At 37.6% G+C, this 14,098-nt stretch overlaps 1 protein-coding gene and 1 long non-coding RNA gene across 5 annotated transcripts in view; one reads left to right on the top strand and one right to left on the bottom strand.

Annotated features, from left to right (window-relative positions):
* DYRK1A (dual specificity tyrosine phosphorylation regulated kinase 1A) overlaps positions 1–14,098 on the top strand; it is a 138,980-nt gene that overhangs the window by 116,449 nt on the left and 8,433 nt on the right. For all 4 annotated transcript variants that reach the window (XM_032276887.1, XM_032276886.1, XM_032276889.1 and 1 more), the window contains 3 exons: positions 2,915–3,055; positions 12,560–12,866; positions 13,509–13,633. In XM_032276887.1, the coding sequence (XP_032132778.1) occupies positions 2,915–3,055; positions 12,560–12,866; positions 13,509–13,633 (573 nt within the window). The remainder of the gene's footprint in view (positions 1–2,914; positions 3,056–12,559; positions 12,867–13,508; positions 13,634–14,098) is intronic.
* On the bottom strand, positions 296–9,167 carry LOC116550824. The gene is made up of 3 exons (XR_004268595.1): positions 9,156–9,167; positions 2,709–2,711; positions 296–382 (listed from the first exon to the last, which is right to left on the bottom strand). It is a non-coding gene; the product is annotated as an uncharacterized LOC116550824 (long non-coding RNA).

The following is a 14,098-nucleotide window of genomic DNA, read 5'->3' as shown; positions in this document are numbered from 1 at the left end:
TTAGGCAGAGATGAAATTCGAGGTCAGTTTTGAATATACCTATTTTTTCGTATTTGTCAGTGGTCATATAATACTAAGTTTAGAATTATGAGATAGGAAATGTAGGATTTTAATCTGCTCATGAAGGAGAACAGTTAATTAGAAAGTGTTAAGTATCTTGGCACAAATTTTACAGGTTTTAAGCTCAATAACAGAAAGCTTAAAGATGATAATAAAGAAATGAAGGCCATCCTGAAGAGTGATACAAACATCACTCTAAATTTTTAGATTATAATTTGGAGTTGAAGAGGTAATGATCAGTTGGATTGATGGATACTCAGTCTGAATAATTTAGAGTAAACTAGATGATCGAATTGTAGGGCTGTAGAGACTGTGTGCAGTTCTACAGTCCGCAGGTTTTCAGTCTGTGCTCTGGGAGATTTTTGAAGGTCAGAGGCAGTGAGTGGGTGGGCAGGGACAAGTCACACTTCTCTGCAGTAAGATAAATTGGGCTTTCATTGTTCATAAACTATTCACCTGTGGGGTTTTGTTTGTTTTCAAAAGAAAAATTGACCATTGCAGATCTTGATCAGTCTATTTATTTATAAATGAGAAGAGAAAGGCCAAAGGCATTAATGACTTGTGCCAGATGATGCAGCTATTAATGTGTGGTGTCAGAAACTTCTCTTCCATCCTTACCTTTTAACTCTTTTTTTTTTTTTTTTTTTTTTTTGAGACGGAGTCTTGCTCTGTTGTCTAGGCTGAAGTACAGTGGCTCGATCTTGGCTCCTTGCAACCTCCGCTGCCCAGGTTCAGACAATTCTCGTACCTCAGCCTCCTGAGTAGCTGGAATTACAGGCAAGCACCACCATGCCCGGCTAATTTTTGTATTTTTACTACAGATGGTGTTTCACCTTATTGGCCAGGCTGGTCTTGAACTTCTGATCTCAAGTGGTCCACCTGCTTCAGCCTCCCAAAGTGCTGAGTTTACAGGCGTGAGCCACTGCTCCCAGCTCCTTTTAATTCATTTCAGCTTCAGCTGGTGAGCTGCTCTTTGATAGTAACTGCCATAGTTTGTTTTTGTTTTAGTATGAATCCTACTATGTAAATTAGTTTCTTTCTTGGGCTTAAATGATATTAAAAAACCTCAATGGTTTCCCATGTTACTCATTGTAAAAGCCGAGGTCCTTTGAGTAGCTCACAAGTTCTTACTCCCTCTGATGCCAATTCTCTCACCAACACCTAGTCTCTCCTTCTCCCCTCACTCTGTGGTCCCTGGCAAATGCCATAGGCCCATACTAGGCCCTTTGCATTTCTTATTTCCTGTGCCTAAAATGCTGTCTTCTGAGATAGCACTTGGTTCCTTCCCTTGCTGATGTTAGTGTTTGCTCTGATGCCACCTTCTCAGTGAAACTATATACCCCGCTTATGGTTGCGTCCCCCTTATCCCCATCCCATAGTTCTTAGTCAGCATCTGACATCATGTATTTGATTATTTATTGATACCGCCGGCTGTGGTGGCTCACACCTGTAATCCCAGCACGTTGGGAGGCCAAGGCGGGCAGATCACTTGAGGTTAGGAGTTTGAGACCAGCTTGGCCAACAAGCTGAAACCCCATCTCTACTAAAAATACAAAAGTTAGCCAAAGGTGGTGTCGTGTGCCTGTAGCCCCAGTTACTAGGGATGCTGAGGCAGGAGAATTGCTTGAACCCAGGAGGTGGAGATTGCAGTGAGCCAAGATCGCGCCACTGGACTCCAGCCTGGGAGACAGAGCCAGACTCGGTCTCAAAAAAAAAAAAAAAAAAAAAAAAATTATTTATTGTTGTTCTCTTCCCACTATAACATAAACAACTTTTTGGCAGGGGTTTTTGTATGTTTTGTTTATTGTATTCTACCACTGAGCATGGTTCCTAGCATGTAATAGGCACACTCAGTATGAGTGAATGAATCTGTACTTTAAAAAAAAAATACTTATTAGGTCCATGCTCTATTAAGCCTCTGGGATTTTTTGTTTTTAGTGGGTATTTAATATCCTCTGAAAACTGGGCCGGGTGCTGTAACTCAACGCCTATAATCCCAGCACTTTGGGAGGTTGAAGTGGGAGGGGATTGCTTGACCCAGAGTTTGAGACCAGCATAGGCAACATGACAAAACTCCATCTCCACAAAAAGATTTTTAAATTAGCCGGGCGTGGTGACTCATAGCAGTAATTCCAGCTCTTTGGGAGGCCGAGGTGGGTGGACCATTTGAGGTCGAGAGTTCAAGACCAGTCTGACCAAGGTGGTGAAACCCTGTCTTGACTAAAAAATCTGCCTGTAGTCCCAGCTATTCGGGAGGCTGAGGCAGGAGAATCACTTGTACCTGGCAGTCAGAGGTTGCAGTGAGCTGAGATTGCACCACTGCACTTCAGCCTGGGCAATAGAGCAAGACTCCATCTTAAAAATATATATATAGCTGGGTGTGATGGTGCATGCCTGTATTCCTAGCTACTCTGGAGGCTAAGGTGGGAGTATCACTTGAGCCTGGGAGGTTGAGGCTGAAGTAAGCTGTGACTGCACCATTGCCCTCCACCCTGAGTAACAGAGAACCTATCTCAATAATACGTAAAGAAAAAAGTTTTATAAAATAAAATTCTACAGAAACGGAAGCTTTAAAACTTCCTCTCATCTTTCCTTACTGTTCAACGTTGTATCTGTGGCTACCTGACATAATGTGTTTGTTAATTAACTGTCTTCCCTTCTGTGGGGTATTTGGCTCAAGGAAGGTAGGGCCTTTCTTGTTTGTTCATTACTGTAAGCTGGATGTCTGGAGGAGTGCCTGACACATAGGCGACGTGCAATTTATTTATGAATGAATGAGTGATGCGTGACTTGATGAGCAGGAGTAGATGTATAGTAGAAATTACAGGTTTTATTGTTTTTATTTTTAATACAGGTAGATCAGATGAATAAAATAGTGGAAGTTCTGGGTATTCCACCTGCTCATATTCTTGACCAAGCACCAAAAGCAAGAAAGTTCTTTGAGAAGTTGCCAGATGGCTCTTGGAACTTAAAGAAGACCAAAGATGGAAAACGGGTAAAATAAGGATATATACGTTTTGAACCTTCATTAAGTTTCTTTACCATACCTGTCTTTTTATAGCTCATTTTGCTTTACTTGAAATCAGTGTGTTTCAGTTAACAATTTTATTGATAACTTAGGTAGATACTTTGTTCGGAAGTTGAATACAGTTTGACCTGAACTATCAGGTATGGACCAGGGTTTGATTAATGGTCAGAGTTCATTTTAAAAACTATGCCTGCCTTTTGAGGCAGCTGATCACATCACCATGTTTGGTTTCAGCAGTAGAATTCGTAAGTTTGACCTTTTGCTACTTACAGCTTGGGCATGTAGTGATGTCACAGTTAATTACTTCAGCTGTGAACAGAAGTCACAGTTGCAGTAAATGATTTTTTTTTAAAGTTCATTTGGTAAAATATGTGAGAAGATGATTTTTGGCTTAAGTAGTATGGGATTTTTTTCCAAGGATACTAACTATCCATTGATAGAGTCACATTCCTGCTCAGTGACTTAGCAGAAATTTCACATCTCCAAAATCTTTAAAAGTGAGGTTTTTATAACATTAGGTTTGTTTTAGTAACTTTCTTTTAGCTGAGGACTTTGTTTAAAGATAACTAAACTATGTCAGTTTAATAGAGTAAATGATGCTAATTTTGCATCTTGATTTTTACTTTTGTTTCATAGATCTGTAATCATGTTTTGTAATTTAGTTTGATCCTAATATTGAATGATGAATATAATGTATAAATATGTGATTGAATATGACCTCCCCCCGCACGTACACATATCTAAGTCACCTTGTGATTGTAGTTCTGCATTTAAAAGATTTAAGAGTTTATTTTTGCTTCAGTTATTTTTCCCTTGCATTTTAGTGGTGCTGCCACCAGGTGTCATTTTCAGTGAACTGAAGATGATGGTTGATTGCCTTAATTCACCTCCACGTAGCTATGGAGTCATAACTTTTAATATTAAATGATTTTCTTTAGAATATTTAAAAACACACATCTAATTGTATCTTTCAAAACTGATTTGTAAGTTATTGCATTCTGCCATGTTCTCTAAAGCTATAGGCAGTGCAGTTTCCAGCTGCTAAATTATGCCTACTCCCCATAAGGAAAGGACGGAAAATGCCATTGAGACCTCCTGGGCCCTTGTTTTTCCTTTATCCACATAGCTCATTAATCCTGGCCCGTTTTCTGTGTAACCAAAACTTAGCCTGGGAATCCTTACTAGCTCCACCAGCATTCAGAGGAGTTCCTACCAGTTTGAATTAGCATGGAGAGGAAATTAAATCTCTTTTATGCTGTCTCTCTCTGTGATACAGGCTGCTGCTCTCTCCATTTCAGATTTATTTATTTATATTTTGCTTCTGCTATTTTATTTCCTCAGTAAAACATCCCATTTCCATTTCCTAAATCTCTTGCCTCATAAAACCACAGTGACCTATTATTTCTTTCAAATTGATCTATAGGTATTATTGTTTTTAGTTATTTGGAGTGGGGGCATTTCAGAAATGAGTAGATTCTCTTTTCCCTTTTAAAATTGGAAGTGGGTATCTTAATGTACATTTAATACATGTGAATTGACACTAGATTTTTATGAGATTCTTTTAGTCACACTGAGCTATTGACTTAAGTAACTTAACTTTTAAAAATAGGAAATATTTATTTATTTATTTATTTTTGAGATAGAGTCTTGCTCTGTCGTCCAGGCTGGAGTGCAATGGTGCGGTCTCGGTTCATTGCAACCTCCACCTCCTGGGTTCAAGCGATTCTCCTGTCTCAGCCTCCCGAGTAGTTCGGATTACTGGCGCGCACCACCACGCCCAGCTAATTTTTGTATCTATGTTTTTTTTTAGGAGAGATGGGATTTTACCATGTTGGTCTCAATCTCTTGACCTCATGATCCGCACGCCTCCCAAAGTGCTGGGATTACAGGCATGAGCCACTGTGCCTGGTGTATTTTGCTTTTAAGAGAGAAATTCTGTAACAAAATCAAATAATTACATTACAAAGGATACACTGGGAATTTTAACCAGAGATATAAATAGAGGTGCATATACTTTCATTGGCTGTCTTTGTGATTTAATGATATTTTTACTTTTAATTTCTCATTTTATATTTCAAAAGTTCTATATTAGGGTTTTCCAGTAATTAGTTCAATACTTACTATGTATTATTTTCTTGGTAGAGGTGGAGAATGAAGAAGTAAGACAATAAATGATGCTATTTTTTGAAGTATAATTTGTATATTGTAAGATGCACATTTTTAGTGTTGAGCTTGTTTTCACCTTTATATACAACATTGTTCCTCCTGTCTAAACCAGTATGAAAGATTTCTATCTCAAATCCTCTTGCGACCCTTTTCTGTTATCCCACTGCTTTCTGATTTCAGTCATAGCAAAGATTAGCTTTGCCTTTTTGTAAACTTTGTATAAATGGAGCCTTATAGTATTTATTGTTTAGTCTTGGTTTTTCTTCATTCAACAAATACATTGTTTTTGGAAATTCATCAGTATTGTTGTATGTCTCAGGAATTGATTTTATTGCTTCAAGATATTTCATTGAATGAACATATCATAATTTATATTCACTTGTAAGTGGTCATTTGGTTTGTTCCCAATTTGGGACTATTATGAATAAGGCTACTCTGACAGCATAGTCTTAAGAGTAGAATTGCCAGGTTACAGGGTATATGTTTACCTTCACAAGAAAAACCGCCAGTTATCCAAAGTTGTTTTATCATTTTATATTCTCATGATGCACGAGGGTTTCAGCTGCATGACATCCTCACCATTTGATATGGCTTGTCTGTTGGGTTTTAGCCATTCTGTAGTTGATACATCGTGATTTGATTTGCATTTCTTCAGGCAGTGCAGTGATGCAGACCACCTTTTCATATGCTTATTAGCCTTTCATATATCTTCTCTGAGTTGTTTAATGATCTAGTAGTCCTTTGTCATTAATTTTTTGTCACATATATGTCAGTGTATTTTCCTAGACTGTGGCTTGCCTGTTTCTCTCTTAATATGTTATCTTTTGATGAATAGGGAGTTTTAATATTGATGAAGTTGTATTTGTCAACTTTTTTTTTTTTTGGGGTGCTCTTTCCTATCCTAAAAAATCTTTGCCATCTTCAAGTTTGTGAAGATACTCTTGTTTTCTTCTGAAAGTTTTTAAAATTTTATTCTGCCTTTTACAGTTAGGATTCCATGGTCTGTCTTGAATTAATTTTTGAGTATGGAACAGGGTGAAAGGGTTGAAGTTCATTTTCTTCCCTTTGCTTACCTAGTAGTTGCAACAGTATTTACTGAAAGCAATTGCTTTTTCCTATTGATATATTTTCTGTTCTAGGTCCTTTCTATTCATATGTGAATTTTAGAATCAACTTGTAAATTTCTACCAAAAAATAGTGCTAACATTTTGATTTGGGTTGTAATTGGGGTTTCATTTAGGAAAATGGACATCTTAACAATATTAAGTCTTCCACTCTATAAAGATGGGTTATCTCTCCATTTATTTAGGACTTAAAATCTCTCAGCAGTGTTTTACAGTTTTTAATGCAGAAGTCTCACATATCTTGCTCACTTTATTCCTAAGTTTTTAATTTTTTAGAAGTTAAGTGGCATTTAAAATGTATAATTTCCTAATTTTTCATTTCTGGTATATAGAAATACAACTGATTTTTGTATCCTAAGACCTTGCTAAATTTACCTGTTCTAACAGTTGACCTTCGAACAGTAAAGATTTGAACTGCCCATGTTCACTTGTGTGCAAATTTTTTTCGACAAATGCAGCCAACCCTCTGTAATCAAAAATACAGTATTCCCTGGATTTGAAACCTGTATATGAGGGCCAACTTGTCACGTATGTGGATTCTGCACGGCCTCCTGTGGAGCTTGAGTATATGTGGATTTTAGTATATTTGGGGGAGGGGCAGTGTCCTGGAACCAATCCCTGTGTATACTGAAGGATGACTGTGTTTTTGTTGTTGAAATTTGATAGGGCTTTCTACTTAAGCAATCTTACACTCCGTGAATAAAGACAGTTTTATATTTTCAGTTGTATGCCTTTTTTGCTTTTTTAATACCATGAATGGGTTTTGAATATGGTTCCAGTTTTTCTGCATCTATAGGGATCATCGTATGATTTTTCTCCCAATTTTGTGGTAAAATACATTAATTTTTTGAATGTTAAGCCTCCCAGCCCTATCAAGTCCCTTATATATATTGCTCAGTTCAATTTGCTGATCTCTTGGTAAGGAATTTTGTTTCTATATCATTGGTGGATATTTGTCTAAAATATTATTAATAATACCATCATTAGGATTTGATTTTAGGATTATGCTGGACTTGTGAAACTATTAGGAAATATTCTTTCTTGATTTTTCTTTAAAAAAAAAAAAAGGTATATGATTGGTTAGCATTACTTCTTTTGTAATGTTTAGTGGAGTTCAGTGATGAAACCATCAGAACCTAGGGCATTTCTTGTTAGAAGGTTATTTAATTGTAATTTATGTTTTTTGATAAAAATAGGGGTATCTAGATTTTCAAGTTAGTTTTGGTAAGCTGTGTCTTTCCAGAAACTTTTCTTTCTCACCTAAATTGTTGAATTTGTTGGCATAAAATTATCAAAAATATTTTACTATATTTTTAATATCTAGAAAATCTGTAGTAATAGGCTCTCTTTTATTCCTGATACTGGTCATTTATACTTTGTTTTTTCCCCAACTAGTCTTGCTCAGGGTTGATAAGTTTATTAATCTTTTCAAACAACCAGATTTTGACTTTGTTGATTTCTTTCCTTTTTTTCTTTTCTTGTTCTAGTTTCTATTCTGTTTTTTTACGCTTCACTATGTCCATTTACTTGGGTTGAATTTTCTCCTTTTCTAGCTTCTTTTAAAGGTGGAAACTTAGATCATTGATTTTTAAGCCTCTTTGCTACTATAGAATTTAGTGGTATAAATTTTCCTCTAAGCACTGCTTTAGCTGCATCCTGCAGCTAGCTAGCTAGCTAGCCATTTTTTTTAGAGACAGAGTCAGTCTCATTCTGTCACCAGGCTGGAGTGCAGTGGTGTGATCTCAGCTCACTGCAACCTCCATCTCCTGGGTTCAAGTGATTCTCCTGCCTCAGCCTCCCGAGTAGCTGGGACTGCAGGTGCACACCACCATGTCCAGCTAATTTTTGTATTTTTAGTAGAGACAGGGTTTCACCATGTTGGCCAGGATGGTCTTGATCGCTTGACCTTTTGATCCACCCGCCTCAGCCTCCCAAAGTGCTGGTACTACAGGCTTGAGCCACCGCACTGGAGCACTTTTTGTATGTTTTAACAGTCATTCTGAAATGTTTTTAACTTGTGATTTCTTCTTTAACCTGTCATTATTTAGAATTTTGTTACATAATTTCAAAATATTTGAGGATTTTCTAGGTATCTTACTGATTTCTAGTTTAGTAGCAGTTTGGTCACAGAATGTGATTTCAGTCCTTTAAAATTGAGACTTGTTTTATGGCTTAGCATCTGATGTGTCTTGGTGAATGTTTTATGTGCACTTGATAAGAATTGTATTTTGTGTTTGGTGTAGTGGTCTCCAACTATAAATTGTTTGATATTTTCTTTATATCTTTTGTATCTTTGTGTGTGTGTCTGTATATTCTGTCAGTAACTGAGAGAGGAGTCTTCATTGATTTGTCTTAGACTCCCTTTATAACATTGCTTTTTGTTTTTCGAAGCTTCGTTAATAAGTGTGTGCATGTTTAGCGTTGTCATGACTTCTTAATAAATTGACCCTTTTATCATCGTGAAATGTCCCTCTTTATCTCCAGTAATGTTTATCTTTAAGCCTGCTTTGTGTGATATTACTGTAGTGTTACTAGTGTTCTTGATATTTTCATGGTGTGTGTGTGTGTGTGTGTGTGTGTGTATGTGTGTGTGTAGATACAAAAGATACACACATACATTGGAAGAAAAATATCCAACATATGTACACACACACACACACACACACACACTCTCACACACGTGCTCGCTCTCTCTCGCTCTCTCTCTGTCTCTCACTCTCTCACTCACTTTTTAAACCCGTGCATACCTTTATATGTAAATAATTTTTTTTTGAAACAGTCTCGTTCTGTCACGCAGGCTGGAGTCCAGTGGCACAATCTCAGCTCCCTATGATCTCTGCCTCCGGTTCAAGTGGTTCTCTTGCCTCAGCCTCCTGACTAGCTGGGATTACAGGCACATGCCACCACACCCAACTAACTTTTGTATTTTTAGTAGAAACGGGCTTTCACCGTATTGGTTAGGCTGGTCTTGAACTCCTAACCTTGTCATCCGTTTGCCTCAGCCTCCCAAAGTGCTGGAATTACAGGAGTGAGCCACTACACCCAGCCAGATGATTTTTATGTTGTGTGCAACATATGGTCAGGTCGTTTCTTAATCTATTCTGTTAGTATTTAGCCTATTATTCAGAGTTTTGGGTTTTATACTATTGTCTTATTTGTATTCTGTCTTTCCTGTTCTTTGTTTCCTATTTCTTCTTTCCTGTCTTTTTGGAGGGAGGTTTATTGAATACATTTTGGCATTTTATTTCATCTCCTGTACTGATTTTTTTGCTTACTTCTCTGTGTCATGTTTGTGTTCCTTTTATAATATACACCTTTAACATAGTTTACCTTCAAATAATAATATATTGCTTGTTAAACAGCGTGATAACCATGTGATTCTATATAACCCCCTTCTACTTCTTGTGCATTTGTCGTCATATTACTTTTGCATGTTATAACCTCACAGATTAATGGCTGTTTAAATAAAAAATAGATGTTGAAAGAAATTTTAAAGCACATATAAAATAAGGATAATAGAACTTTTATATTTATGCTTATATTTGCCCTTTTCTGGTGTTCTTTCTTTTTGCAGTTTCTGGCTTCCATTTCTTCAGCCTTAAGACCTTATTTAACTTTTATTTTATAATAAATAAGTTATCCTGATGAATTCTCTCAGTAGGTTTTGAGCTGAAAATATTTGTTTACCTTTATTTTTTGGAAGATATTTCCAGTGAATATGGAATTACAGATTAACTTTTTTCTTTCAGCAAAAAAAAAAGATGTTATGACATTGCTTAAAGATGTATTGACTTTTTTTTCTGGATTACACTGTTTTTGAAGAGAAGTCTGGTTATTTTTAGCATTGTTTCCCTGCATATACTGTTTTTTCCCTTGCCCTCTGGCTGATTTTAATATTTTCTCTTTGTTTGATCTCCAGCAGTTTGACTATTTTTACCTGTGTATGATTTTCTTTGTATGTATTCTCCTGGGAGTTCACTGAGTTTCTTGGATCTGTGGGTTGATTTCTTTCATCAGTTTTTGAAAGTCCTCAGGCATAGTCTTTCCAAATATTTGTTCTGCTTTCATCTTTCTTCTAGTTCTCTAGTGATGTGTATGTTATAGTGTTCAATATTATCCCAGAGGTCTCTGTCTGGTTTATTCATTCTGTTTTCTGTTTGTATTTTTAATTGGATAATTTCTTTTTCTATCTTCTGGTTGACTGATTTTGTTGTTGTTATTGTTGTTGTGGTTGCTTCGTGCTGAGTGCAGTCTGCTGTTGAATCCATTAAATGGATTCTTGGGATGTTACCGTTGTTTTTGAAACAGGATCTCACTCTGTCGCCCAGGCTCAAGTATAATGGTGTGATCATAGCTCATTGTAGCCTTGACTTCCTGGGCTCAAGCAGTTCTTCCACCTCAGCCTCCCAAGTAGCTGGGACTACAAGAGTGTGCCACTACGATACCTAGCTATTAAAAGTTTTTGTAGAGACGGGGTCTGGCTATGTTGCCTAGGCTGGTCTTGAACTCCTGAGCTCAAGCAGTCCTCCCACCTTAACCTGAGTGTATAGACATGAGCCCACCCTATATTTTTTAGTTCTAGCATTTCTATTTTTTTTTTAATACGGTTTTTCTCTTTTGAAATTCTACATATGTTGTCCACCTTTTGAACTAAATTGTTTAATTATCATAATTTGTAAAAAGTATCATAATTATTTTAAAATGCTAGTCTGCTGCTTTCAACATCTGCACCATTTATGTGTGTGTATTTTCTACTGGCTTTTTGTTTTCCTTTTCATGTGATTTTGGACATCATTTTGTAAAAAATGTAATTTTTAAATGTGTGCTAAACTTCCTGTGCTTAAGAACAGTTAAAGATGGAAGTGGACCATATTTTCCCCCAGAAAGAGGCCTGTTACTCTTGTCAGGCCCCTCCTGTCGGGCTGAGTTGATCTCTTTCGTAGCTTCACTGACTCTGGGCTTTGCTTGTTTTACTTAGATTCTATTCACTGCTGTCTTCATATGTTTTGAGCTGGAATGAGGACATTGCCTTCAGCAGTGTTTGTATCTTCAGAACCAGGGAAAATCTAAAGGTCTCTATACATTACTGCCCAGCCAGCAGCCCCAGTCCTAACTGTCTGTGCCTGGGAGATCACCTTCCCCCTGCTGCATTCCCCCATCCTTCTGTCTGTCCACACGTGGCCGTCAGAAGTTGGTTCAGACTTGGGCTGGAGTCTTCTCGCTCATCTGTGGCATGCCTGCTCCTTCTCCCACTGTAGGTCTCTTCCTGGAGAGGCTTTTCATTTTGTAGAATTCCAGGGATTCTTGTTCCAACTCTGGATCCTGGGACAGCTCTCTGATTGGTCTTTAAAAGACAGTGATTTTATGACTTACCTGGCTTGTTTTTGCTTCTAAGAGAAAACAGCCATCTCACGTATTTTTGCATTTTAACTAGAAGCCAAAGTCTGGTGGTGCTATTCTTAATAAATTCAATATTTATAGAGGTTTTAAGGATTATACTATTACATATCAAAAAATGAGTTTTCGGGAAATCTCAGCACATGTTATTATTACATAGAGTTTTCTGAAGGGAAGCATACATAATTTTCTTTTTATCTAGTATAAGTAGGTAGAGTTAGACCAGTGCCTTTTTGTGTAGAACATCCTTGGTGTGATTGCCATAGCTTTCTTTCTTGGACCACTGTTGCTAAAGGAAGTGTAGCAGGTGCTGAGGATACACAGTTAGGCAGGAAAGAGGCTTCCAGCCGGGGCTGGGCAGGGGTATGCTTGCTCTCTATAAAGGACGAGAGAAAATGCTTTCTTCCTTATAGGTCTCTGTTGCATATTTTTTGTTTTTGTTTACTTACTTACTTGCTTGCTTGTTTTTACAACCTTTGAAAACAGAAAAACCATTTGTAGCTAGAACTGTGCAAAACCGGGCTCTGTATCAGGCCATAGTTTACTGACCCCTGGGCTAGATGATCTTTATCTTACCATTTTTGGTCTCAGAATTACATTGAACTGTAACTAACTGTGCATTTGGTATAGTAATGTGTGAAAAGGCAGAGGATTTAACTATGATGGGTCCTTGTTAATAAAGGCCTCAACATATAATATATTTAAACATATTTGAAGTTAGATTTTGTAAGTGTTTATATATTCCACCAAATTTAGAGAAAGCCTTTTATCTTCTCTCTTACAGGAGTACAAACCACCAGGATCCCGTAAACTTCATAATATTCTTGGAGTAGAAACAGGAGGACCTGGTGGGCGGCGTGCTGGGGAGTCAGGTCATACGGTCGCTGACTACTTGAAGTTCAAAGACCTCATTTTAAGGATGCTTGATTATGACCCCAAAACACGAATTCAACCTTATTATGCCCTGCAGCACAGTTTCTTCAAGAAAACAGCTGATGAAGGTACAAATACAAGTAATAGTGTGTCTACAAGTCCCGCCATGGAGCAGTCCCAGTCTTCGGGCACCACCTCCAGCACATCGTCAAGCTCAGGTCTGTGAGACTGCGGTTTGATTAGGCTTGGGATGTGTTTTCTTTATAAAGTGGGATTATTTAAAAGTGTTTATTAAATTTTTTAATAGGGTAGGGAACAGTTACTTTACTTAAATCTGTTCTTTTATAGTTAATTGTAAATTCATCTCCCCCAAAGCTCCAGTATCAGTTAAGCATGTAATAAATTCTGGTTGGCAGTTGGAAATCTATTTATTTTTTTTATTTTTTATTTATTTGTTTTTTCCCATCCCCGTACCCCACAACGGTGCTGATGCCGGCGTCCTTCCCTGAGGTGCCCCGGCCTCCAAGACGGCCTCCCTGGTGGAATTTGATACCGAAAGGAAATCTATTTATTAACCAGCATTTTAAATTACTTCTTAAATGGAATTTTTGTCCACATTGCTTTAGTTTTCCCCTACCTTAACCAGACTTCATTGTATTTTAGTTCAGTGGTGGATGAGAGAGAACCTGGTTTTTTAGTCAGAGAATATGAAGACTTCATGATACACTTTCAAGTTAATATTGGAGATTTTGTGTGTGTTTTGAATACTTTCAGTTTTAACGGTATAGCTTTGGAGTATACATTTGAACAAAATGAATTTTAAACTCACAGTTGTATTATTTTGTGTTGTGATGTTTCAGGTGGCTCATCGGGGACAAGCAACAGTGGGAGAGCCCGGTCAGATCCGACGCACCAGCATCGGCACAGCGGCGGGCACTTCACAGCTGCTGTGCAGGCCATGGACTGTGAGACACACAGTCCCCAGGTGAGCTCGCACATGGTTCATTTGCTTGTGTCACCTGCCGTGCTCAGGTGGAGCAGCACTGGATGCCAGGTGCCTTTAGAATGACCGTTTCATTTACCCTAAAGGTTCATGACGTTCTCATGTCTAAGGAAATGTCAGTATTTATCATAGAGAAGCACATTGTCCTGTAGTTCTCTTTCTCTTTGTCTAGAAGTGGCTAACACTCACTGGGGGCATAGCAGTTGTTGTTTCAAACAGTTTTTTCCTTTATCTCATTTACCGAAGCAGCATTTTGAGCCTCATGCTTTTTTGATTCCCATTTTACAGTGGAAGCTGAGACTTCGTGGGTTGAGTAAATTTTCTTGGGTCATGATCTTCATGACTCGACTCTGCTTCCTCCCATGATTTTTTTAGCACTTGTAGTCCTGGATTCTGAATCCGTTTCTGGTTTGATATTAGCCTCTCTTTCTTGTTTTTTGTGTTTTT

The sequence above is a fragment of the Sapajus apella genome, unplaced genomic scaffold (assembly GCF_009761245.1).
Source record: "Sapajus apella isolate SASKATOON/1434 unplaced genomic scaffold, GSC_monkey_1.0 scaffold8, whole genome shotgun sequence".
In the NCBI taxonomy this organism is placed as follows: domain Eukaryota; kingdom Metazoa; phylum Chordata; class Mammalia; order Primates; family Cebidae; genus Sapajus; species Sapajus apella.
The sequence above is the reverse complement of the archived record's forward strand: the minus strand, read 5'-3'. Positions and strand labels throughout refer to the sequence as shown.